The following is a 25,824-nucleotide window of genomic DNA, read 5'->3' on the forward strand; positions in this document are numbered from 1 at the left end:
TTTTTTTAAAGCACTAAAAAATATTTTAAAACTACAGGAAAAAAAGGTTTGATTGGCACAAAGTGAAGTCTTTTATTGGCTTATTATTGTGTAGAGTATTTCTGAAATGTAAAAATTTTATTCTGAACTGAGATGCTTTTTTGTGTCTCACACATTTTCTTGGCCTGGGAAAATAATTTCCAGCCTGGTTTGAAGAAAACCAAGAAAGAAGCAGAATACTAAAACAAGTGAAAAAAGGGACTGGTGCCAGTAGCTGGGCAGCACAATAAGCTCAGGTGATTAAAATTGCAGGAGGGCAAACTGAATTTGTAATGAAGTGCACAGGATTTCTTGCAATGCAGTTCTGTGTACAGTAACCACCACTGAAACCTTCATAATATTCTTTTTGAGTAATTATTTCAAGACTTCAGCAGCAGCCTCATTTAGCCCATATGATGTATTTGACCTTCAATGAAGTAATTACATTGCTTCAGTAGGGAAAAAAAAAAATTATCACTGGGGCAAAGAGCCTTTTATTTCAAGCCTTGACTTTGGTGTTTCTGTGAATTGCTTGTCTCAATAATAAATACAACTGATTGTATTTTGTGGTTTTAGGGTTTGATGAGAACCTTGATGTCCAGGGAGAGCTGATTCTTCAGGATTCCTTCCAAGTGTGGGATCCCAAGTCTCTCATTCGGAAAGGCCGTGAGAGGCATTTGTTTCTCTTTGAAATCTCTTTGGTGTTTAGCAAAGAGATCAAAGATTCTTCAGGACACACAAAATATGTTTACAAGAACAAGTTACTGGTAGGTGTTGCTGCAAAGAAAATATTCTGGGTGTTGTGTTTTTTGTAGGTAGAAGTGGTGTTTTGGAGGCTCACATGTCCCCTGCTGAAGGGGCTGGCCCTGAGTCCTGCAGGACTCACCTGGAAGTCAGCCTGCAGTGAGTCTGGAGAGGTTTAAGGTAGTGAGATGTGAAGGGTGGGGAAATGCGAGCAGGATCACTCCAGCCATTCACTTCCCTGCCACCCCAGAGCTTTTCTGTTCCTTTCATCTGTGTGTAGAAAACAGAGATAAAATCCTGTTCCCCTACCCATCCCAGCCTCCCCACTTCTTCCTAAAAGTCCAAAGGTTTCTGGACTCATGAAGCTTCATATATATGAAATCTTTCATCATCTCTCCTCCACACTAGACCTCAGAACTGGGAGTGACTGAACATGTTGAAGGAGATCCCTGCAAATTTGCTTTGTGGTCTGGACGAACACCATCCTCAGACAATAAAACTGTGCTGAAAGTAAGTCTTTTCTGTTTGTTTTCTTTGCCTTTAGCACTTCTAGTTCAGGCCTTGGGAGCCCTAAATGAAAGGTCTGTTTCTTCCCTCCTCATGTTCACATGGCTTTCCTATCTGCCTGTGGGTCATGCCTGCATCAGGAGCAGCTGAGCTTTAAGGCCTCAGTAGCAATTGGGAAGTTGTGAGCCTTGCTGGAATTGCATCTCCTCCTGCAGCCTGGGTTGAGCAGCTGCTCACTGACGCAGGGCAGGTCTCAGGCCATTTGGCTGGGAGGTGTAATTCTCTTAGTCCTTTGCCACTGGCTTATCAACAGCCAACCACTTCCACAGACCTCCAGAGCTGACAGTCTGTTCTGTCGAGAGAGTCTCTGCTGAAGAATCGGTGTTATACTTGTTTTGTCTAAGGAATTCCCAGCTGTGCACAGATAACCTGTTTCCCCTCTGCAGAGCATGCTGTGTTGCTAGCATTAAATGTATTTATCCAGAGTTTAGCTGCTTTGCTGTTGCTGCCAAGTAGGTCTGGTCAGAATGCTCTCAGTTCCCTGGGGTTACCAGGTGCTCCAGCAGCTGCTGCAGTGCAGCAGAGAGGACAAACAGTTAATCATGACATTCATCAGCTGGCCATGTCTCCTCTACACAGGAGGTGAGAACATGATAAAGTCTCTATCTTTCTGCCTTGTGAAACTTTAGGCATCCAGTATTGAAACGAAACAGGAATGGATCAAAAATATCCGGGAAGTTATTCAAGAAAGGATCATTCATCTGAAAGGAGCTCTGAAAGAGCCCATTCAGCTCCCCAAGACACCAGCAAAGCAGAGAAACAACAGCAGAAGGTAACTTCAGTCATTCCCCACAACATGAAATCACTAGTGTGCTCTCAACCCACAGCAATGTGGTGTCTTTCAACTTTTTACTGTTTTTTACTGTAGGCAAAGCAGTTTTCATTGTCTCTGCTTTTTTATGTTGTCTTGGCAAAGGTAGCTAGAAATATTTTTTATGATATACATACAAAGAGCTTTCATTTTATGCTCCAAAGTATAGAGAGAAACAGTAAAAATTCTTATGAGTGCAAGGTTATAGTTCTTTCCTAAAGTAGATTTTACTTCTTCGCATTTGAGTGAAACCAGACTTTTTTCCTTGTTTGGCAGGTTTTTTCCTTGTTTGGCAATCAAAATCATAGTTGACCCTAACAATATATTGAAGACTATATAGTGAATAATCTGTATTTCATCATCTAGTACAAACTTGTTTCAGCCTGTCAAGTAATAGCAAATATTTTTGTCAACTTGTTTGATCCTGGATTAAATTATAGATAATGAATTGTCCTTTTCCTGTTGTGGCATTCCCAAAAGCCAGCTGTAATTTGAGCATCTTCATTTCCTCATCAAATTTTATCCCTCTTTTACTTCAGGCTGTGTTATAGAGACATCAAAGCATAAATAACCAAGTCACTCAGGAGACCTGTAGCAAAGCAGAGATCCAGACATTTCCTCTAAGAACATACAAATTTTTTCTTGTACAGGATGGAGACATTTTTTTTTTTTTTTTTGTCCCTGAGTATATATTTTGTATTATTTAAGTATTTACTTTGAAAGATCAATAAACACTTATGACAATTTTATCTGTACAGCCAAAGGGAAGAGGTAAATAGGTAGGGCTCTATATCTTTATCTATATTTGGATAGCATCTTTATGGCTGAGCATTAAATTCCTGAAGAAATTGAAACAAATGTTGTGATTATGTGCAAATCCAAACCCCACAGCTGAGAGTGACATCATTCTAAATTGCAATAGCTCTATAACATCATGGGCTGCCTCGGAGGGGTAATTTTAGCACAATCCAGCTCTGTCCTGCTGACTCAGCACTTCTCAACTCCACCTCTCATGTTATGCTCACTGGTGGTGTGTTAAGGAATGCCATTGTTTCCCAATCACCTCTCTTCCAGAGATGGGATAGATGATGCAGACAGCCAAGGGGATGGCAGCAGTCAACCTGACACCATTTCCATTGCCTCCAGGACATCACAGAACACAGTGGACAGTGATAAGGTAGGACTGAAATGTGAAAATACCTGGCAGATAATTGTCCCCAGAAAAATGTAAGTGAAAAGCAGAGTAGAAGGCAAAAGAAGGCAACCTGTCTTCTACTGAGTGAGCTGAAACTTGTATTCCCCTTCTCTAGGTTGTTAAAACCCAGTCTGTTTCTGTGTGCTTGTCAGTACTGCTCTACACAGTAACATCTCTGTTACTGCTGTTTGTTTGTGGTTCAGAGGTTCAACTGGCTCTGAAGGAAGAGCCCAGAGCAACCTTGTCTTGCCTAGTAAATCTTGTCCTGTGAGATCCAGCTTGTGAACGAGCAAACAGCTGGTGATGTCACATATTTCCCTCTGAGCTGAAATCAGTTGTTTGTTGGGGGGAATGCAGGTACTTACACACTAATTAATGCAGCAGCACTGGGATCCTGGCTGGTATCTTGAGAGCCTGGGAGACCTACCAGACTGTGATTCTGGACCCCTCTCCTCACAGACATATGCTGGAGCATATGGATGGCCCTGGGACACACTAGATTCTGTTGGAATGCTGCACACTGTCAGCACATATGTACTTGTCATTTTACTTGTCAGACAATCTGAGTCCAGATCCCCAGCTCCACTAGGATGCCTCACTTGAATTTGTCACCCTGACACCTCCAGCTGTGCTCTTCTGCTGAATTAGCAGTTGATTGTAGGAGAAAATGGGCAGTTAAAAATTACCTTAGCTACACTGATGGGGTTTGTCATATCCCCTGAGAGAATGCCCATATTCTCTTCATGTATTGTTTTGAAATCACATGTGACTTGAAAAAAGCTGAATTCTTCCATGCCTTTATGGATTTACATATTTGCCAGGGCTTTAATTATGCTGCCACTCAGACAAGGTAGAAGGGTGTCTTCACAAAATCAAAGTCCAAACTTTGGTTGTAAAGTTCACAGGTAAGGTTCAATGCAGACACTGTTTTGAAAGCTGGACTCAGAAATATAAGTTAATTGCAAATAAATTATCTTTGTAAGACCATCTATTGTATTCATCTTAAATGCATGTCCCCATGATTTAACTTTTTTGTCCAATAATCTGCATTAGAAAAGTACTAAGCCTCACAATCCAAAGGCCACTGTAATGTATGCAAATACTTTGCCCGATGTTGAGAAGTCTTCAATCCACATGGACTTTTCGTACTTTCTGTGTTTTTCACATTTATCATTCCTGCTAAAAGGCCCTGACTTAGTGCAGTACTTGAGCTCACGCTTAATTTTAAGCACTCGCCTAAGCTTTGCTCGTTCCTCCCAGCCCCTTGTCTTGGTTGCATGAATTCTGGCCACGTCTAGGTGAGATGCTCCATGTTGCATGCTGCAGCTGCATACAAGGGCTATGGTGCCAACACAGGCTGTGTACCCTGAAAGACAGCCCATCGTGGCAGGACTTGGTTTTATGATGCAAGACTGAAAATATTTATGGGAATTTCTATCCAGAGCCTTGTTTGAACTGAACAGCAAATGTGTATGAGATAAACTGAGAAAAGATCGTACAGGAAAAAAGTTGTTACCACTGGGGAAAGGGTTGTGTCATGCTTTTAACTTTTTTTTATGTGGTTAGGTTCACTTGCTGACTTCAGGCTGTGTGGTTTTGTGTCCTGTTATGCATTTAATGAATAGAAACAAATTTGAGTGTACAGCTAAGACTAAAGGTTGCTTGTATGTGCTTTGTTGAACCTGAGGTAGCAGTGTATCATCCTTAACTCGAGAGGCAGTTCTTGCTGAACAGTTTCCTTATTGTCTCTGATGCTAATGCCAGAATACTGTGGAGAATTCAGCTCCTAGAGTGCTGCATTATCATGTCTTTGCTCCGAGGAGAATGAACTCCCTGCATCTCTTCATAGTTCCCACTTTTTCTGCACAATATTACTCAGATTAGTGGCAGATGAAGCTGAGCTGCCTTGCCTCCTGCTGAATTGGCAGAGTCTCACCCGTGTTCAGTGTCTGCTCAGACACCGGCCTTACCTGCTGTCACCTGCTGTGCAGGGACTGTCTTGTCAGCAGATCCAAAGCTCTGAAAGGACTCCTAATGGTGACATTTTACCACATGGGACTTTTTCCTTCAGTGTGTGGTTGAGTTTTTCTTATAGGATGGTCGGAATGAAATGTGATTGGACTGGGAGGTTTTATATTCTCACATGGATGGGTGCTAGTTATCAGCACTGGAAGGCAGGACCATATCATGCTCTCCAGGCAGGTTTTCTTGGCAGAGCTGACAGTTCATGCACACACTGTAGCATGCATGCTATAGTTAACTCCTGTGGGGCTGATGGCAGCTCCAGTGGGTACAGGGTTCAGCATTCAGTTTAACTCCAGCATAGCCAGCAGACTTATTCCATGAGTTCAGATTCAAGCCAAGAAGCTCTTTGCAGCTGCAGCCTGCATAGGTGACTTCTCTGTGTGCCCCAGTGAGATCTCCATCCAGAGGAGCCAGTGGAATGAGCTCCCAACTTTAGAAACTGGCTGTTCACAGCAGCCTCATCTGCAAACCCATGCCAAGAGCTTTGCAGTGCCAGCAGCACGCCAGGATGGCAGCAGATTCTTCCTGCCTTGGGACCATCTATGTATTAACTCCATGCCAGAAGCAATTCTCAAGTAACATGTAAGAGTTGATATTACTCTCTGAAGCCAAAAACATTCAAAGATTTAGCTGACACACTTTGTCCTTTCCCTAAACCTTGCTATTATGCCTGAAGATTGCCTAACACATTAGTTGGATGCTCAGACAAGAACGTCAAACAACATTTTAGACAAAGAAAATCACAACTTCTCAAAGACTCTCAATTTCAAGTAGCACTTCTGCTTAACACTCCTCATGCCTCAAGTCATATGTATTTCTTTCAACTTATTTGTGAGTCAGCTCCTCCTGAGTTGTAAGTAGCAATTTCTGTTTCCTCTCACCACGGCACAGCCCTGGAGCTAAGCTTTACTTTCACATTTCAAACTCCTAAAAAGACAAAAAGGTTTTTTGTTGTTAACTGGGAATGAAATAACCTTACTGTAAATTCAGCAAGGATTTGTTTTCTCTCAGGACATGTGAATGTGGCCATAACATTTATCAGGGGGATCCTTTGGTGCAGAGGATAGACCGCTTCAACTAGGGGCTGAGTCCTGGTTCTGCTCTGTCACTCATGTTGGATGCCATCACAAAGTACATTTGATGGCACATTGCCCTTTCCTTTTTCCCCCTTGTTTGGATGAGGAACTTGCAGGAGGAGACACAAATTCTTGCAAACATTACATTTGTACATTAATTACAGCATTGTCCTCCATTGTGCCAACACATGATGCAGGCCTGAATTCAGACCTGTTTTTGTAGCCTTTATGGTGGCAGACTCTGCTTTGAAAATATTCAGAGTTATGTGCCTGACCCCAGAAGTGTTATTAAGCCTTGAAGTGTGCAGACTTTCCTGACTGCAGGCAGTGGTCAGGTAATTATACATAAAGACTTTTCAGATTAAAAAAAAAAATAAAATAATGTCCTGGTCTGTTTAAATTAAATACCTGATTAAGTAACTTCTTAAATCTGAATATGAGTATCTTTACTTTCCTTGGGCCTTTCTCTGTCAAAAATAAGTAAATCGATTATCTGCAGGCTCAAACATTTAATTTCATTAAATACTATATAGTAGAAACACAGCCTTCAAGTGAGGTCTGTACCTTTGTAAAATGAAAGAAGGAGAGAACATATAAAATGTTTCTTTTTCCATTTGCAATCCATACTTCTACATGCAATCTATAATCTAAAATATTTCATATACAGGAAAATAATTATTTGGATTGTCATTTGGATTGTGTAAGTTTTATATAGAGAGGGGGAGATGGGCTGATGACACAGACTCAGTGCTAAAGAATCAATAGATAATGAATACTATTACAGTAATTGCAATTCCCACTGAGCATCCAGGTCAGGTCCTAGGTAACCCACTACACAAAATTTCTTGATCATTTTCCAAAAGGCAAAGAAGACAGCTTTTGTTCTATACAGTAAGCCCTCTTCAGCTTGCTATCTAAAATCCTCTCCTTTGAGAGAAATCCTTGCCCTATTCACAGCAGACAGGATTTCAGTCTTTATATTTGGATTCAAAGCAGTGGGGAATTGCATAAAGGAAATGTTACCATGCAGGGCATTCTCATTTGTTAAGCCCATTGAGCTGTTGGCTTGTGAAACAGCTGTTTCTGGTGATACTGGCCCAGCTTCCAATGGCCTCCTTTTTGTTGGCTTTTGCAGAATACTGAGGAGAGCAGTTCTCATTTCCTTCTGTTGTTTTTGGACGTGGAAAAGGGCTCTGAAATGTGAACTGAAAACATTTTGCTCTCTAAAAATAAGTCTACATTATACACTTTTATCATTTCCATTAGATACTGTACTCAGCTCTTCTTTCAGCAGCCATGAGACTGAGATCTTGACCTCTTCCACATTGGTGGCATTATATAAAATCTGGGAATAATCGTTCTTCTAATTGAAGGTAATTTGTGCAAGAGGGGAGATTTTAGAATTAAGGCTTATTGGAACAAGTCACTTAGGGGCATATTCTCTTTTCTTGAGAAGCTTCTTATCAAGGTAAAACAACTTTGATATTGCTGCTGAAGCAGGAAGCACTCGCTCACTGCCGGCGAGCTCTGTGTTGAGTGTAAGAGACATATTTCTACTGCAATACTGGGGGAGTATCAAGGGATAGGGGATGTTGACCCCCAACAGTGCTTGTGTATGGCCAAAACACGTGTCACCATGGACTGGAGTGTGTGCAGCTCCTGAGCAGTGGGACTGACCTGAACAGCAAACACCTGTCAGTGGAAAAATCTCTTTGGCTGTGGTTAGTGGCTGCTGTGTGCTGCAGCTGATGGGAAAGAAGATGGAAGGTGCAATGTAAACTCTGTGGCAGAGACAAGGGTGAGCAGGATCAGGGGAATATGGAGTGGGCGGTGAAGCAGGGAGTCACTTAAATACAGAATTAGGAGTATTCAGAAGTCTTCCTGTTTTCTGGAGCACTGTGATAGGTGCCATCAATTTATCTGCCAGGCATTGACCTGAAGAGGTTTCTTCCTCCAACCAAGATATTTTACTCTCAGCAAATTGGATTACATTAAACTGTGAGTTTCTAAAGAGCAAAGGAAAGGACTGATTTGGTCTCATTTTTGTAAGTACTGTTGTGGTTATTCTGCCACTGTCCCAGCAGAATATGCCAGAATTCAGTGTACTGTCTGGAGTGCTGCTTTCTTGCAGGGACTGGTGATTTATGGGACCACAAGTAAAACTAAATTCATGTAACAGAAAATGACTGCTGACTGTTAAGTGAATTTTTCCTGTGAATGTATGATAAAGAGGAGTGAATTATGGCCCCAGAGGATGTATTTCTATTGCTTGGATGCTGCCTAGCATTAGAGTAGTTCTCACACTGAGTTCCTACTGCGCTCACCTGTGGAAAAGAGAAAACATGATAGTGATCAAAGGAAAATCTGACATAAAACATTTTGGCACTTTAATTAGCCTTCTTGAGGGCTCACTAGCTATAGGTGGTTAACCCTTTTGAAGATACTGTCATGTAGTAGCAAAATGTTTATCTTACCAGGAAATAAATTGTCAGCCAGGAGCTGACATCTCTCTGTCTCTCTAATGATAGTTTCTTAAAATTTCCTTAGGCTTTGGGGGGCTGCCTCTCAGTTCTGGCTCTGAATCTTGGTTAGGACCCCTGTAAATTCAGCTCTTCTCTGAGAAAAATACACAAATGCATGTATCTTTTTTTCACTGCGAATGGTTCCCTGAAACTGAAGTCATTGAAGTGACATTTGGAGCTGATAAAATGAGACTGGTTTATCTCTGCTGGCAATGCCTGATTTGGCATGAACTTGCCTTTCTAATCGTTGATGTTCAGTAATATTACTGTGGCACTTTTCTTTTTTTCTCGCTTTCCTAAGTATTAGTAAGGACTTTGCCTTTGCTTCCTGTATTTCTTATCAGGAAATGCAGCAGTGCCAACATCATGAAATGGTCCAGCTTTTGATTTGCAGAGCTCTACTTGTCTCTCTAAATTTGATGCTTTTCACTCTTTTGGAAAATTAACTTGAGGCTCTTGGAGTGAAATGTAACACACTCAAGCAAGCAAGGTATAAACTACATTTTTAGATTTCCAAATGAAGGAAGTCTGGACTGAAGTGCTGCATCTACTTTGAATTGTGCAAACTTTCATGAGCACTCACATAAAACTCTGAAGCTCAGAGGGGATCCAAATAATTACAGCCATTCTTTGCTCAGTGTTTGGCCTATGCTCTACCTTGGTATAATCTAATCTCTGCTCTGGGGACTTGGCTGATAGATCTCACAATGCCTTTATTTGTCTGTACACTGGGCACTGTGGCTTGGAGCTGTACAGGAATTTACCCACCTGCCATCTGCAGGCAGAGCAGATCTTTTCTTAGTGATTTATAATCCATGTAGCAAAGAATCTCCAGCTCAGGTGTTAATACTGCTTCTGCCTACAGCACAGATCTCTCAGGACAATTCTGGGGCCTTTGGCACTTTTTTTTCCTGGGAACTTCGAAAAAAAATGGACTTTGGTCTTCCCAGACTGGAATCAGATTTCAAAACAATCAAAACAGTAACTCTTACCAACTTTGATTTTCCACCAGGTTTCATCCTGGCTTGAATTACATCTATTTTTTCTGGCACCCATTTCTAAATGTAGCAGGTAAGTGATCAGGAGATTTGCCTCTAAGAAATCTGTCAGAGGTGCAAATGCTACTGACAGTAAGGACATTTGCTTTCCGTAGCCAGCCAGTTCTTGCTGCAGCTGAGGGTGGAGGCAGCACCAGGCACAGGCTGTCTTGTTTCACAGAACCTTCTTGGAAAAGGTTCTTTTGGAAAACAAAATAAAATATGATCAGCTGCTCTTAAAATATAACACTTGTTGGAAACACTTGCAAACTTCATAGTAATTATTCAGGGGACTTTAGAGAAAGTCCTAATCACAGTGGCTCCTAGTGGAGCCTTATTCATTTTTTCTTGTACTGCATGGCTGGACAATTTCCCACACACCTACCCAGGAGGTGATGACAATGGATGAGTTTCCCCAAAGGCCCCTTTTTTTTATCTAGTAGTTGAATTTTACCAAGAAATTTCCCAGAGATTTGAGTGTTTCACACTGTGAAAATAACAGCAAAGCCAAAACATCTGCAGTGCCCATGGAAATAGCAATCACGTTGTTCATTGGGTAATATTTCCAGGAAATAACTTTATAAAAGGCAGGCATGAAATTTGCCACGCATTTTAAATATTTCAGCTGGGATTTCTCAAAGTGCTGTTGAACTTTAGTGGGATCTCTGCTCTCAGAATTCTTGGACACAATTCTTTCCCCAAAAGAAAGCCATTCCTGTAGTGGTTAGTGCAGGGTCACTGCTCAGTACCCACAAGTTTATTTCCAGACCTGTGCAAGAAACAGCAGATATTTTCTTAACACCTGTCCAAAGTTTGGTTGGTTTTTTTGTGGCTATAAATGGTGGTGGTTTGGTTTTTTGTGGCTATAAATAACTGCAAATATGAATCCAAATTCAGTTGGGTGATCTGATGCTGAGAACAGATTCAACTGCAAGTCCATGAAAGCGAAGTCCCACAGACAGGGGTTCTTCAAAGATTTCTTTTCAGCATTTTCCTCCATGCAGAACTTGCAGTTACATCCAGGGCAGGTAGAATATGCTCCACTTCTTTTATAGAGTGCATAGTTTTGTACATTTTCATTCCTATTGCTATCCATTTCATAAAGAACATTTGCTATTGACTTAAATAAATCATACTTTTGCATTTAGGTCATAACAATCAGCATTTGGTATGTTTTCAGTCTTATTCTTAGGTCTTTTAAATCTAATGCATCCTTTGTTGGAAAATAAGTAAATCAGTAATATTTGAAAATAGAAGTGAAGTCCCATTATGACAAAACAAGTGTATGGAACTCCTTCAGACTGAAGGTTTCCTGAGAACACTGTAGATACAAATATCAACACATTCCTGTTGAGGGTATTTAAATGTAATTTCTGTGGTAACCCACTTGATCTCTCCTTTCTATTCCTGCCAGCAGTGTGAAAATCAGATTCTATACTGATGTGCTGATGGACACATTCCCCAGAGAGGTGCAAGGCACACAGTCAGAGTTTTTATAATCATATAATCTCAGTTCATATGATGAGTATCCCAAATCCACTGCAAATATCATATCTCTCAATCACAAGACACTTCTGAAGCATATGTGATTCTGCTTAGGCAGGATGGCTGTAATTTTGAAATGTATAGAATAAGGTGGAAAGTGCTGCCCTTTAAAAGATGGCTGGAAACTCAGCTGTGGACAACACTATGGTCTTACATGACAGAAAATAAGCTTCATATCAATAAATCTGTATTACTTAGCAAGCAACAAAAAAAGATATTTTGATGCCTGCTGTGAAGAAAGAGGATGTTTAAGTTAGGGGGATGTTTAAGTGAAAGAGTCTGATGCAATCAAAACAGACTATGGAGGAAGGAAGTACAGTAAAATCCCTATCTTTGTTTCAAAGACACAACCAACCCCAGTGATTTTCAAATAGAAGGATTAAGATCAAGTACTAATTTGCACAGAAGAATTAAAGGATATTCTGTTTTTCAGCTCTGCAGAGCGACCAGCTGTTGTTTGACTTTTATAAATGTGCTGTGATTTTCAAAGAGTCAGATGTCAAGATTTGTTGCCAATTACCTTGCATTAGAAATTGAGTTGGATTTCAGGTGGGAGAGGAGTTTCTGTCTCTGAACTGGTCTTTGACTGATTGGGAAACAGTTCAAATTGATTCATATTAGTCAAAATTAGTATTTTTTTTCCTAGCAAAAATGATTAGAAAAAAAGCATATGTATTTGAAGAGATCAAGTGACTGAGTTCCTTCCTCCTCTATATCTGCTAATGTGAGTGCAAGCTGAACTGTAAGTCATTAAAGGCCACTTCCTCATTATTGCTTATCAAAACTAACAGTGTGTTCCTTCCCTCTCTCACCTTTGTCCTTCACCTCATGCACAGCAGAGGATGCCAGTCCTGGAGTGACACTGCTGAGGTGATTCCTCTCCTCAGGCTGCCACGGACTGACCTGCACCATCCCCTCTAATGGGGGTACACAGCACCTGCCCAGACCCACCTTCCCAAAAATCTAACACCACTTTGGAAACCAGCCTGCTCAGGAAAAAAAAGGGACATTCCTGCCTCAGCCTTGTGCTGGTGTTCCAAATTAGTCTGTTGATTCGAGGAAAAAAAAATAGTTAATTAAAAGTAGATAGATTATGGGGTCCCCTCCAAATGAGGACATAAATAGAATAGGAATCGTCCATCAGTATTCTGGGGTTGTCTCTGTATCCATTCTTGGGCCACTAGATCATCTAAAGTACTTGGCATGGAAAGAAAGGAGCAAAGAGTATTCAGAACTTGTTTTTTAAAAGGGTATTTTTATCCTTTTTTTTAACTTCATCTCAAGTTCGACTTTCTAATGTTGTCATTAAGCAAGAAGTTGTTCCTCATCTAAATCTGATTGTTCTCCTCCTCTTCTTCAAAGAGCTTGAGTTCATGTTTATTTTTCCTGTGCTGTTGTTTTGAGTTGTTTCTGGGGTTTCATTCTGGTGATTACAGTGTGTTTGTTTAATTTGGATGTACAATATAAAATATATCTCTCTGGAGGAACAATATGTTTTCTTTTTGGCATAGGTTTTTTTTCATTTTAGAATTCATCATTCGTGTGTGGTTAATGCTTATTAGAGATGCCAGGTTTGTTCAAGAAACTTAGAAAACCTTGGAACAAGATGGTTCCAGCTATAAAGGGCACATAGGGATAACACAGAGTAACTGTCTAGAAATGAAGAAAAGTTTAAGTGAGATCAGAACTTAGTGTTAGGAGCTGACCTTTGAACAACACTAAACTTCAGTGATCAAGAACATTAGAGGACGCTGGAGATCATTCAAGTTCAAAGTAATATTAGCAAGAGGTTTGATATTTGGAAAAAAACTGTGTGTGAAGGTGGGGGACTAAAGGAAACAGTTATAAATTCCTTTTTTCTTCATATCAAGGTGATCGAGTCAGGAAAATACAGTTCACAAACAATATTTATATGAACACCATTAATTCAGTCATGTAGCAGCTTTTAGGTGGGCGTTCAGAAATTCTGATGAATGGTCTCTGCTTTCACTCAGTGTACATCTGCAGCAGCAGCCATTGCCACCTGGCCTCTGAGTGATGTTAGTGTGTGCTGGTGGCCTTATCCAGATTTGGCTGACTCTTGGTGTGCTGAATTTACCCTTTCCTGGGGAGTCATCAAGACTGTGTGTCTCCAGAGCTCATCAGTTCTTGAGAAAATCCCACAACCTACCACCTCAGCTCATACTTCTTTGTTCACCTTGCTGTCTGCTGGTAAATGTTTCTCCATCCAAACATGTAGATAAAACTTTATAAAACTCATTTATGCATTCTCCTGTGGCATGGCCCTCATACAAGGTGGAATGCCTGATTTTGGGTAAAAGGGAGCAGCCAGATAGTGAGGTAACTGATTTTAACTCATTAACCTTAGTCTTTGTGTGTTGCCTGGTTGAGCAGAGCTGTGACCATGAAGCATCAGAAGAACACAGGTACTGGACTGGGAGGCAATAGAAGGAGGCATGGAACATGGAGGGCAACCACAGGGAAGCACAGAGCTGGCAAAGTAGCTGAGGGTGGTGAAAGCTTTCCTGGGTACTGGAGATGTTCCATGTGAGGGGACTGGAGGAAGTGATCACACCAGTCAATAAATCATTATTTTGTCTTTTTCTGCTTAAATCCCAGTAAGGGATTCTTTCTTCTTCTCACCCCTAGGTCAAGTAGGTAGGAAAAGGCTTTGAGTTACGGGAAGGGCTATTCTGGTTTCTTCTGCTTGTCCACAAACTCACGACCTTTTCAGTGATCTGAGGCAGTATTTATTCTCCAGCCAAGTATTTTTGCTGCAGGCTGCCCCAGGAAGGCACCTCCCTGCCTTGGATTCAGCATTCTCCCCACCTTGTAAACCACATGCATGCCTTGCTACTGGCAGCTAACAGAAGGGAGAGAGGCATCCAAAACTTCCCCCAAGCCTCTGTGTCCAGGATCCAAGTGCTGTCGTTGTCCAGATCAACTTTATTTTTCTGTTTGTGTCTTGCATTAATTTAAAACCCACTAACAATCCAAATCAAACTCTCCTTCCTCAAATGTGTGCAGGCAAGAAAAAGAGGAGTGTGAAACATGGCACAACTCCACAAGCCCTTTTCTGCCTGGGTTAATTTTTCCTGACACTACAGCATCACTTCCTGACCGTAGCTGCAAACAAACAATTACTGAAAGCACAAGGCTGGACCACACATGCGTGTTTTCCACTGGTATGGAGAAAAGCTGTGTGTTGATTGCTGATTATTTATTTTCACAAAAGTCAGTTGGGTTTGTTCTTATGTCTTGAGGGCACCATCTCTCTAGGTGCTGACCCTTCTCAGCTTGCAGGAAGAATTGAGGGTGGGGGCCAGCTGTGCCCCACAGGTTCTGGGCCTCAGTTGGCATCATTACTGGAAGTTCTCCAGTGTTGATATTTACTGCATGATCCTGAGCAGTCAATAGGAAAGGACAGCAGGGGTCTACCCAGCGGAAGGAGCACTTAGCCAAGCCATGTGCCTTTCCTTTAAAACTCCAGTCGTTAAACCATCAGTTAGAAGTGTGATGTTTATATAAAGAAAAGAAAGGAAATTGAAATGCACACAGAGAAACTTCAGCTTTCTGGCTTGCTGCAGATAATGCAGATAATGCTGATTTTTGTATGAATTTAACTGATTGTACTTAGAAATGTCAGGGCCATGTTCTCTATCCATCACTACCAATAAAATGGGCAAAATGGCATTCAGCTGACTGGTCTTTGCCTTCACATCCTGGACAGTCCCCTACTGTGCAGGCTTCCAGTGTGAGCTGGGGCAGATGAAAGGCTGATGGCTGATGAGTCCCTGAACCTCCCCAGCAGCAGATCCAGCCTTGCCCAGCTTTGTACTGGCTTAAACAGCTGCAGGGACAGGCTGGGTACTGAGGTTCTTGAACAATCTGGCTTTTCCTGCAGCGGCTGAGCAGACTATGGCAGCATCCCCATTCCTCTGCCTCTCAGATATAAGAGGTGTAAACCAGGCCTCCAGGGGTTGTTTTTGTGCGTTGCCTTTTGAAGTCTTGGAGGTTTCACTTTCTTTCTTAGGTTCTGGCCTTGGTGCAGTTATTTTGCAGAAACTCCTTCCAACTCTGAAGTTCTGCTGCCCTCCCTGGGAACTGAACCTTTGGTACCTTTTACCTTTATGAAACCTCTGTGCTTCAGACTTCTGGGAGAGAGATTTGAGGACTGAGGAAGGACTTTAAAAATCAACCCTTTCACAGGCTCATTGAGTTCCTGCCTTTTGACCTTCTCTTTGTGTGATGCCCATGTGTTATTTATGAGCACTTGGGTGCTCATTTCCACAAAACAAAAAAAGAAAAAATAATTTTGGAGGCTGAAGTGAAATTAGTTATGTGCCACTGCAAAGGGCAAGAAAGGGGATCATGAGTGCTGTTGTCCTGGGTTAGGCAGCTGCTAAGGTCAGAGATGCAAGGCACAAAAGGTAAGTCTTTTGAAGAAATGCAAAGGAAACAGGGTGATATGTAAATCAGTTTTATTTCAAGTCAAGAAAAGCACCTCACTGTTCACCAGGCGAGTATCTGGCTCTGGACCTCTCGTAGATTTCCATCACATCCAGCCTTTCAGGATCAGCTGCTCAGGGTTTTGTTTCAGTAGGAGCAGGATTTGCCTCCAGCCTTGGAACAAATCACTTTCCCTGTGAGGGGGGAGATAAAAGAATAAGATAGTTAAGTAAGTGCTGGGCTGAAGCAGATGTCTTTTAAACAAATATACAACTTATTTTCCATCTGCTGGTTCCCAAGTCCTTGCTTGCTGGGAGACAAAGAGCAGCACTGCTGCATTTCAGGAGAACCAGGATGTGCTCCCCGGGTACAGATCTGAAAGGTGGCCACTTGCATCCACAAACCTGGCATTTTTGCTGATAAGGGCAATACAGTAACTGCTAAAATTGATCCTAATGAATGAGAGCATTCCTTTGCTTTTCTGAATGTTATAACTGATTAATTCCCCAAAGAATTCTTCTGGGCATCCTATCCCTATGTAAAGACTATGGCTAAGTGGCTTAATAGGATAAGTGCTTTATAAAACAGCTCTGTAATATTTTAGTTGTCTCTTTTCATTTCATTAACAAGCATAAGGGAAGCTAATGTCCCAGTATACAGGGATTTGCAATCACCATTAATGGGGATAATTCCCCTCACGGGAAACAATAAAAAATACGATTGCAAGAGCTAGAACACTTTTCTAGCTTTGCATTTTCATCACAACAGATTGTGTCTCTCCTGCTAAATTTCTTTGTGCTCTAGAGGAGAAAATAAAGCTGGCAAAGAGAAACAACTTTAATTGTAAAGATAAACTCATGATGGGGCACAGTAAGGGTGTCTGTGTTTCCCAAGACAGCATCTGTATGATTGAGGAAAATGAAATAAAATCATGGTAGCTATTAGCAGTTCAGTGAGTTTTAAATGAGCCCTGAATGATGGCAGAATTAAGAAGAGTTTTTGCCTTTTTCACATTATCATCACTGACAGAAGGGGTCTCACTTGCTGTTTGTTCTGTTGTGATGGTAAATCCTATCCTAACAAATGTGCTGGCAAGCTGTAAGAGAGCAACTGACTTCAATTGCATGGGAGGTCTGTCTCATATTCCCATCCTAGATCTGGTTTTCATGTCTTTAAAATATGCAGCAATGGAGATTAATACATTGGTTTGCTTTTTAATGAGTGAACCTTGGATTTGAAGGTTTGCTGCAAACTCTTTTATTTAAATGGTTTCATATTTATGGCGCCATGCTTAGAATGTTATGAATAGCATTATCTGGCTATTAACTCTTGTGACAAGATGGATTTTAGGATTAAATAAATTGTGAGCATTCCTTTTAAATTGCTGGAGCTAAAGGGGTTAGGAGTGTTAGATTACCCAGCTGCAGTCATTCCTCCTGCACAGCCTTGTGATATGTTACAGGGATTCTGGTGGCTGAGTAGGAGGAAAGAAGTCACTGGAAGCAGCTCGGATTGCACAGCCTTGACTCACCACACAGGGTAGGTGACCAAGCTCTTTCATGAGCAGCAGGCAGAGAGAGGGAATGGCAGCCTGGATTTAGCACAATATAAGCTCCATGCTGGGCATATAGTTACTGTCCTTTGAAATCAGTCAGATTTGAACCTTTTGTGCTTAGTTGTGATTGCTATGCTGCATTTTTTTTCTTTGCCTACCATTATGAGCTGGTGCAATGTGCTAAAGCAAGTGATTATTCCAGGAGCTGTTTGAGGGTCAGCATGTTTCCATTGTGTGACTGGTCCCAGTGATTTTTTTTTGGTGCAGAAAAATAGACAGTTTCTCTTTTCTTCAACTGCAGTATAACAAATATAGAATTCTCTCCTGCTAGAAGTGTTGTGTTAGAATGCACATATGAGCTGTCTGCATTCAGCTGCCTATCCCACCTGCGCATTCCCACCTCCACTTTTGGAAACAAATTCCAGGACAAACCCTGTCTCTTTTAAGCACATGAGGACTGACTTTAGTGGGGCCTGAATCTGTGTCCTCTCTCAAGCAGGTTATTGCTTTGAAACAAGAGAATGTTATGAGCCTCCTATTGGCTTTGAGCCTACACTAGTCTTTTAGTCAAGCAAGGAAGAGTCATGTTTGCAGACCTAAAGATTAAACATTTCCATCCTGCTGTCACACCTGTTTCCATTGAGAAGTGCTGGCTGCATGAAGACCTGCTGCCATTTACAGTCAGCTGTTCCTTGGAATGAGCCATCCTCTGTACACACCTTTCCAGCTTCCACTAAAGTGCGTTCTTGAGTGATTCATTCTTTGCAAACAAACTCTTGACTAGGTGATCATTTCCTTACCTATTTCTCATATTCATGTGTTATTCCCCTGCCTGCTGCATAGTGTGCAGCGGTTTATTCCATCTTCAGTTTTTTTTAAAGAAAAAATTAAGTTTCCTATCTTTCATTTTTCCATACATCTAGATCCAACCTCAGTGTTGCCAGGAACTTTGTTCACTGATGCTGGTTAGTTGAGGAATTGTTTCTGTCCCACCATCTAGTTTTAATTTCAGTCAGTGTTCTGGCTGGATAACTGGCCCAGTTATTCAGGTTAGTATGACTCAGTTGTATCAGGCAAAGATAAAGGTTTTATCTTACTACATTGACTTCAAATACAGCAGAAATTAATGCCAACTTGAATGTCACTGTTGGGTGAGGTTTTCATATTAATGGAATGGGAAAGGAACAGGAAAAGGGAAGACAGTAAAGAATGAGTTGCTCAGTTCCAAAGAAATTAAATCAGGAGGTATGACCTTTAGTAGGAAAGAACTAGGAGGAGAAGGAATCACATGAACCTGTCTCTTATGTCAGTGGATAAATTGGGCATGTTTCAGCACAAGGGGTAATGGGAACAAATGATACTGTGATTGTCTTCTCTGTTCTGTAGGCTTGAACAGTAATGTCATTGGTCTGATCTTACCTGTGAAATGGAGAGCACAGGGTGCTTGTGAAAGCCCTTTGGTCTGATTGCTGAGGTTGTTATTTTGCAAAAAGCAGAAACACTGATGAATCAGGCAGTGTGCCTGGATAGCAGGAGGTGGGAATGAGACATGCTGCCTCAAGTGCAAATGGTGGGGAGCAGGAGAATGAGAGCAGCAATAAAACTTAGGAGCTGGGATGGGGAAAAAACAGGAAGTGAGGCACGTGAAAGCTCCAGGCAGTGGCTGAGTGTTCCAGAATTTGGACCTGATGGGATCAGCTCCATGCCCCATTGGGGCTGGTTGTGTCCAGGTGGCCTTTTGGGTCTTCCTTTTCAGAGACGAGACTGGTGAGGGCAGCCCATGGCAAGGGGCCTGATGGGACCCAGTTGTTGGCTGCAGCTGAGGAGGAATCTGACACTCTCCAGAGATACCAAGGAGCCTGTTGGCTGAGATTCCTTCTCTAGGAATGGGACAGTGTCAGCTGAAGATGTTCTTGATGCTGGTGTGCTAATGTCTTTCTCAGACAGTAGGAGAAATGGCTGGAAATATTGCCTTTTTGAGTAAGCTCCTTGCAAGCAAATTATAGACTGTGAGTAATGAATGCATTTGACAGCAGAGTTTTTGATTTTACAACACATTCATAACACCTCGAAGCACTTAGTACCTTGTTAACCTAATTAGTATACTCTGAAACTGCCAAGGCAATCTGAACAGCTGTTAATCACTTGCCAAACTATCCAAGATCACACTTTGCTATTACTGCAGAGGCAGCCAGGAGTGGACTGGCAAAGAAGCAGCTTTAAATGTCAGAATGCACAGACAACTGTGCAAATAATGCTGAATCAGAAATTAATACAATAAAACAAGCCATCATACCATAGACTGGCCTGCCTCATTGGCACTTCAGGAACTATAGTGGTGTGTGAGTGGAAGTTGCTTATCCTGGAGCTATGGGAAGAGCTCTGCATGGTTTGTGCTGAGCAATGCTGATGGTCCAATCCAGCCTGGAGGCTCTGCAGGTGTTTTCTAGCATGGCCCAGAAAAAGGAGCACAACTGCAGCCTGCAAGCAATCAGACATGCACCTACACCTGATTTAATATCTTGGCATTGAGCAACTGCAGTTTATACCCACCCTGAGTCATTTCCAGTCTCCGGGTTCCGGGCTAAGATTAAAGTGCAGTTCAGCTCTCAGGAACAGGGGATCCTTGATCTCTGTTGCAAGACAGCTTTTAAAGCTGTAAATGTAATGGGACAGTTTGGTCCTGTCCAAGAGGAAGGACAGGGGATCATGTTAATTAACATGTCCATTAGGGAGCTGCTTTCCAAATTTGTTCAAGTTTCCATAGCAGGGTCTCTCATGCTACAAGAATGTCTAAGCTGCAGCAGCAAAGCTGGTATGGTTTCTACTGACATAGTAATGGCTATCTGTGTTCCTGCATGAGATATAAATAGTACAAAACATCCTGAGAAACTTTCAGAAATTGTATTTAACCTATAATAAAAACAGTAAGAGGATTCGTGTCAGATATTCCACCTCACCTGTCAGCTGATAAAATTGCAGTTTTCAAAATCTGCTGTCTCATTTGTAATTAATACCACTGAATTGCAAACCTGATATATTTTCTCTAGGAACAACAGTGAAATGACAAATAAAGAGCATAAGTTAATGACATATTATACCCTGTTCATGTAAGTAATGCAAGTTAGCACCTGTTTATAGAAAATAAAATTAAGCTAGCTTGATATTTTTTATGAGTTTATAATTCAGCTAATAGAGGAAATAGTGGAAGACTTTTGTAGACATTTGATTTGGGCCATGTGATGTTTTTATTAACTGAGAACAATAGAAAATAAACATGTGATGTATTAAACGATGGAAACCTGGCTAGTTGACAGATACAGAAAAAATAGAATTATTATAGGGCAGGCAATTTTGTAGAGAAATCCAGGAGAGACTTATCCTTACCTTTATGATAGGAGAAATTTTTTTACCTAGTTTCATAAGGAAGCAACATTTTCTTTCGTGTTTTCCACATCTGTTTTGTGCTCTGCCCTCTGATGACTTTTGTACCCATTGAACAAATTTTAAGTAATTTGGCAGAAGCTTCTGATCTCAAAAATAATTTCTGTGGAAATCCACATAAAGCTAGGGAGAGCACCCAACAATTTGCTCTAATTAGAAGAAATGCAGTAGTATGAACATATGTATTTACAGACACACACATTACTAGACACTACACATGGCTGAGAGACCCCATGACTGCTTGACCCTCAGGATAGTCTCACTGTAGCTGGAGACTATCCACACTGTGGGAAGTTGGCCTGTGCTGGGTCTGCCCCTTAGGGACTGCTAGTTATGCATGAGAAGCCAAAAAAATTAAAAGTATGTCACTAATGCCTGCAGCTGGACGAGCAGTCAGGAGCAAAAAGAACAGGCTGCTGATACAAATAGCTTGGCTGGCTCTCTATAGGTAAACAGCACCAGTCCTTAAAACTCCAGATCTCACTGTCATGGAGGGAAGGACATCAGTCCTCTTTTAGCCTCAGGGGCCAGTAGTGGTGTTCAGGAGCTGGTGACTTCCAGCACTGAGGTGGCTTTTCTCTTGCTAGAAATGTGCTAATCCAAACAGCATGTTTCTTGCAAAAAATAACCATTAGCTAAATGCAAGCTAGTACTCGGTCTCTTGAAAATATGACTGGCACTATCCCTGTTTCTGTGACTCAGAAGATATAGGAGAGTGGAGTCATCCAAGTTAAACATTGGACAAGAAAGAGAAATGGAGTTAGAACAAAGATCATCTATGTCCCAGGCCTTCTGCTAGGTTTTTTTTTTACCTTCCATATCTGTATGTGCCCATTTTTAAATGGTAAACCAATCCACATGAACATAAAAGCAGCACCTTTCTTAGATGCAGGTTTGTAGGTTTGTAACAGCTTGGGGCTGAGCACACTCTTGAAACACAATTATGGTCTGCTCCATTGGTAAGGCTTTTGGATTTTAATTATTTTGAAAACACATTTGTAGCAGCATGTACAAGAGCAACAGGGTAATAATAACAATAAAGCTATGTTGTGTTTTTGGTATAAACTCTTTGGTTTGGAGTTTACGATTTATGTGTTCTGGAACTGAATTCTTGTCTTATAAAACAATGCAGCAGCCTTTTCTCATTTAGTTAGCCATCCATTTTTATTAGGGTGCTCTATACAATGACTGCAATAATATTATAAAGGTGCACAAGGTTCATTATTTCACAACAAGTGACTAGCCAAGACCATTATTATTTTTATAACAGCCAGGCTTTCTATTGAAATACAGTTTGGATTATAACCTTTTTTTTCCTCTTCCCTCTTTCTCTTTTCTCTGCCCAAAGCTGAGATGTGCAATTGTTCCTTTTCAGATTACTTTTCCACTCCCCTACAAAACATGTCGTTTTCCGTGAAATGGATGGATTATAATGGGAACAGATCAGTGATAATGCATTGCTGGAATACAGCTATCCCCAAGAGAGCTTATAACAATATCCAGTCTCCCTAAGCTTCAAAATCTGCAGTTTGGACAGCCTATAGTTCTAATACAGAATCTAGCTCTGAATTTTCCCTGCACTTAGAATTCTTTGATGCTCAAATATTGTTTGGGTTCTGCCCTTTCTGTCACATTGCCATGGCAACTGCCTTGCATAAAATCCTATGCTCAGACACTACAGCCCCTGCTTTATAGAGGGCCTTCAGGCTCAGAAAAGTTGAAATTGTTGAGAGAGATTACTGAAGATTAATGACTGTGCTTTGAGCACCGCAGAGCACGTTTCTGAAAATCACGGTAATTAAATAAAAAACACATGCAGGTGCTGTGTTCTCCAAGTCTGGAGTGTTGACACCTGCTGGGAGTGGTGGAGTTACAGTTAATCTGCAGTAAAAACACCTGGGGGTCTTCTTGCAGCATATAGTTTCTTCATGCTAAATAGCTATGGTGTGTAATTGGCTGTGGCGGTTTTCCTTTGCCCATTCTCTGGCTGTAAATGGAACACCCTGAGCAGGGTTCCCCACTGGGGCTGGCACAGGCTGGCGTGTCCCAGGCTGGTGCTGTGCCCTCTCAGCCCAGTGGGCCCCTTGAGGAGGCCAAAGCTGCAGTTCCTGCCACTGGCCTGTTGTAATTCCATTGGCACATTAGTGGTTGTAAGGAAGATGAAAACAGAGCTGCAAATTGCTTGTGCTGAATCATAAACCAGGACGTGTTTCATGAGCCCATTAAGCATGTGCCCTTGATGTTAAGCATATGCTGAGATCTGCTCCACAGCAGCAGTTTGGTTAAGTATATGTTTTTAAGTCCTGCACTGGTTTGAAGAACTTTTAGAGTTGTGAACCACAGTGGGACAATGAATTAAATATGTTGATTGGATTTGCAAAAGTGTTAGCTGTTTTCATGTTCAGTAATAACATCTTTAATATTACATGCCACATTAGCTGTAAGCAGCCATCATGCAGCAGGATTTAAAATAATCTTAATGGGAATCAAGGCATTTTGTCTTCCCCAAAAACAATAGAATACCCTTGGTTTAGACTTTGCCTCCCTCTGAAGGTGAGCAGTTCTCCTTGGGATAACCTCCAGAAGCACATCTGTTTGCAAGCAGTATATTACAGCCTTATGTTACTCAAACACGTGTACTAGGAAAAGCCTAGCTTAGCAAAAAATCTTGTGTATTCTAAGGGGATACGAATATTAACTCAAACCAGATGCATAAAGGCTAGGGACATCTTTGTTCATTACAGCAGGTATTTCAAAACCTGTTTCAGATCTTATGTCTGCCATATAAGATCTCTGTTTGCAAACATTGAGAAACCTGCAAGTATGGGAATTAATGAAAAATCTTTATGTGTCAAGCAAAGAAGAAATGCATGCAGTCTGAAGGGGAACAGTAATTCGTTTTGATATTTAAACTTGTTTTTAAATTAGCTGTTTGTATGTTAACTTCCTCAGTTCAGAAGTTTAGCCATCTGTGTCAGTGAATTAGTTATCCTTTGGCTGAAGTCTAATTATTGTAGCAAGAAGAGGTAGGGGAATCAATAGCCCTAGAGGATCCATAGAGGGTCTATTTCCACGAGGTTGAATTTAGCATCAATCCCAGTACTTAAATAAAGGGTGCCCTTGCGTGGCTGCACGGGGTAGGAATCCTGCTGGGGCCAGCATGGCAGAAAGGCTGGTGGGGTTGCACAGCTGTTGGGAAGTGTATTTTATTGCTCCTTGGAGATTGTTTGGGTTCATTTCCATATGCAGGACATGATCCTCTGTGAGGACTGCTGTGTTCTCCCTTGATGCTGTGAGAATAGTAATGATGATAGTAAATAAATTTGTATAACCAAATTTGCTAACCTGATGTTGATGGCCAAAATAGTCCATTGTTCTCCTGTTTGTGCTGAGCTGCAGGTTTTGTAGCAAAAACCTAGGAAGCATTCAGGCAGCTGGGCCAGCCTTTTCCACTGGGGTTATTTCATGTCAACTGCTGCAAATTAGACACATATAAAATTTATAATGTGTGGGTGTCTGTGCACAGAAATTTAGCTTCCTCAGTATTTACAGAACATAAAACAGTCCTCCTTGTTTAAGGCTAGGATGAACATTTCTGTCACATTAAGAAAGGCAACCTTATTTCATTCTGCAGCTGCTATTTAAATTCTACAAATCTCTTTTAATCCTAGGCAAAGTTCAAAACGAGATGTTTCAAACATCTGCTAACTATTATGGGTCATGCCTGCTAGTAGAGGTAATAAATTATAGACAAAAAGAGAATCAAATATCTTAATAATGTTTTTAGTTTATTACTTTAAAGTTTGTCCTCTTTCTGTGTTACCATTTTTTTTTTTTTGAGCATGGTAGTCAATATGCCTACAAAGAAGATTGTGCTCTGGGTAAGGTGGTTGGGATTGCAATGGGATGAGGGTGACACCCTCTAGTTTAAGTTAGGGGAAAAACAACAAACAAGTTGGTTTCTCTATTTCAAAGCAGAGGAAAATCTAAATCAGTCACAGAAGCTCACTCTCTGTGCTTCGTGCCAAAAACAAGATGGGTGGGTCTAGCAGAATATGGGAGAGAGGGCATTTCAATTTCCTCCAAAGAGGAGATAACAGATCAGCTTTCTAGTTTGTCATGGAAACCTTTTGTCAACCCAGTAACAATGACGTCAGGGTGGCAGTGGCACAGAGACTGGGTTAGTTAATGTAGCACACACCTGTTGGACTGCCAGAGGGGAAGGTATGTTGGCTTTTACATTTGCTGTCCCTGATTCTAAACAACTTTGGTGAAGGTTTAAAAAGTGTTATTCAAGTCCCAAGGCAATTTTTGTGGGCTGTAGCAGATTTTGACCATGGGCAGGTAGTGCTGGAGCTTTCACTCACTGAGAAATCCTGCTAAAAGGCATTTGCTCAAGCAGTGCCATTCATTCCCTCCTGTTTTCAGTATCCTTTTAGAGGGTGATGACAGCAGACTTGTACTTCAAAAGAACAGCACCAAACTCCTTCTGTGTGTTTTCTTTGCTTGGGAGTAAAGGCTCTGCTCGTGTTTACCAAACGAGTTTTTAAGAAACACTTCTATAAAAAGAGAAACCCAAATTTACTATGTCAAATCTATAGCTGTAGATGTATAGCATTACACTGTAGCCCATTTTTGGAGTGACCATTCTCTTGCCTCTTTCTCTGGTGGGTGCTGTGCTTTTGTGTTTAGTGTTGTCGATTGGCTACTTTTTCTTTTGTAAAGAGAAATTAGACAACTTTTTTGCTTCCTTCAGTGTTGCTTGTGTGACTACCTTCCCAGTTTTAGTAATCAAAAAATGCTTTAATAATTCCTTAGAAATAACCTTACTTCTTT

The 25,824-nt window shown here is 41.2% G+C and overlaps 1 protein-coding gene across 10 annotated transcripts in view; it reads left to right on the top strand.

Moving 5' to 3' along the window:
* The window catches only part of KALRN (kalirin RhoGEF kinase), a 473,687-nt gene that overhangs the window by 339,926 nt on the left and 107,937 nt on the right, over positions 1-25,824 (top strand). For all 10 annotated transcript variants that reach the window (XM_041406297.1, XM_041406207.1, XM_041406244.1 and 7 more), the window contains exons 30-33: positions 595-785; positions 1,171-1,272; positions 1,959-2,101; positions 3,215-3,317. In XM_041406297.1, the coding sequence (XP_041262231.1) occupies positions 595-785; positions 1,171-1,272; positions 1,959-2,101; positions 3,215-3,317 (539 nt within the window). The remainder of the gene's footprint in view (positions 1-594; positions 786-1,170; positions 1,273-1,958; positions 2,102-3,214; positions 3,318-25,824) is intronic.

Source organism: Onychostruthus taczanowskii, unplaced genomic scaffold, assembly GCF_017590055.1.
Source record: "Onychostruthus taczanowskii isolate IOZ18803 unplaced genomic scaffold, ASM1759005v1 scaffold10, whole genome shotgun sequence".
NCBI classification, from domain to species: Eukaryota; Metazoa; Chordata; class Aves; order Passeriformes; family Passeridae; genus Onychostruthus; species Onychostruthus taczanowskii.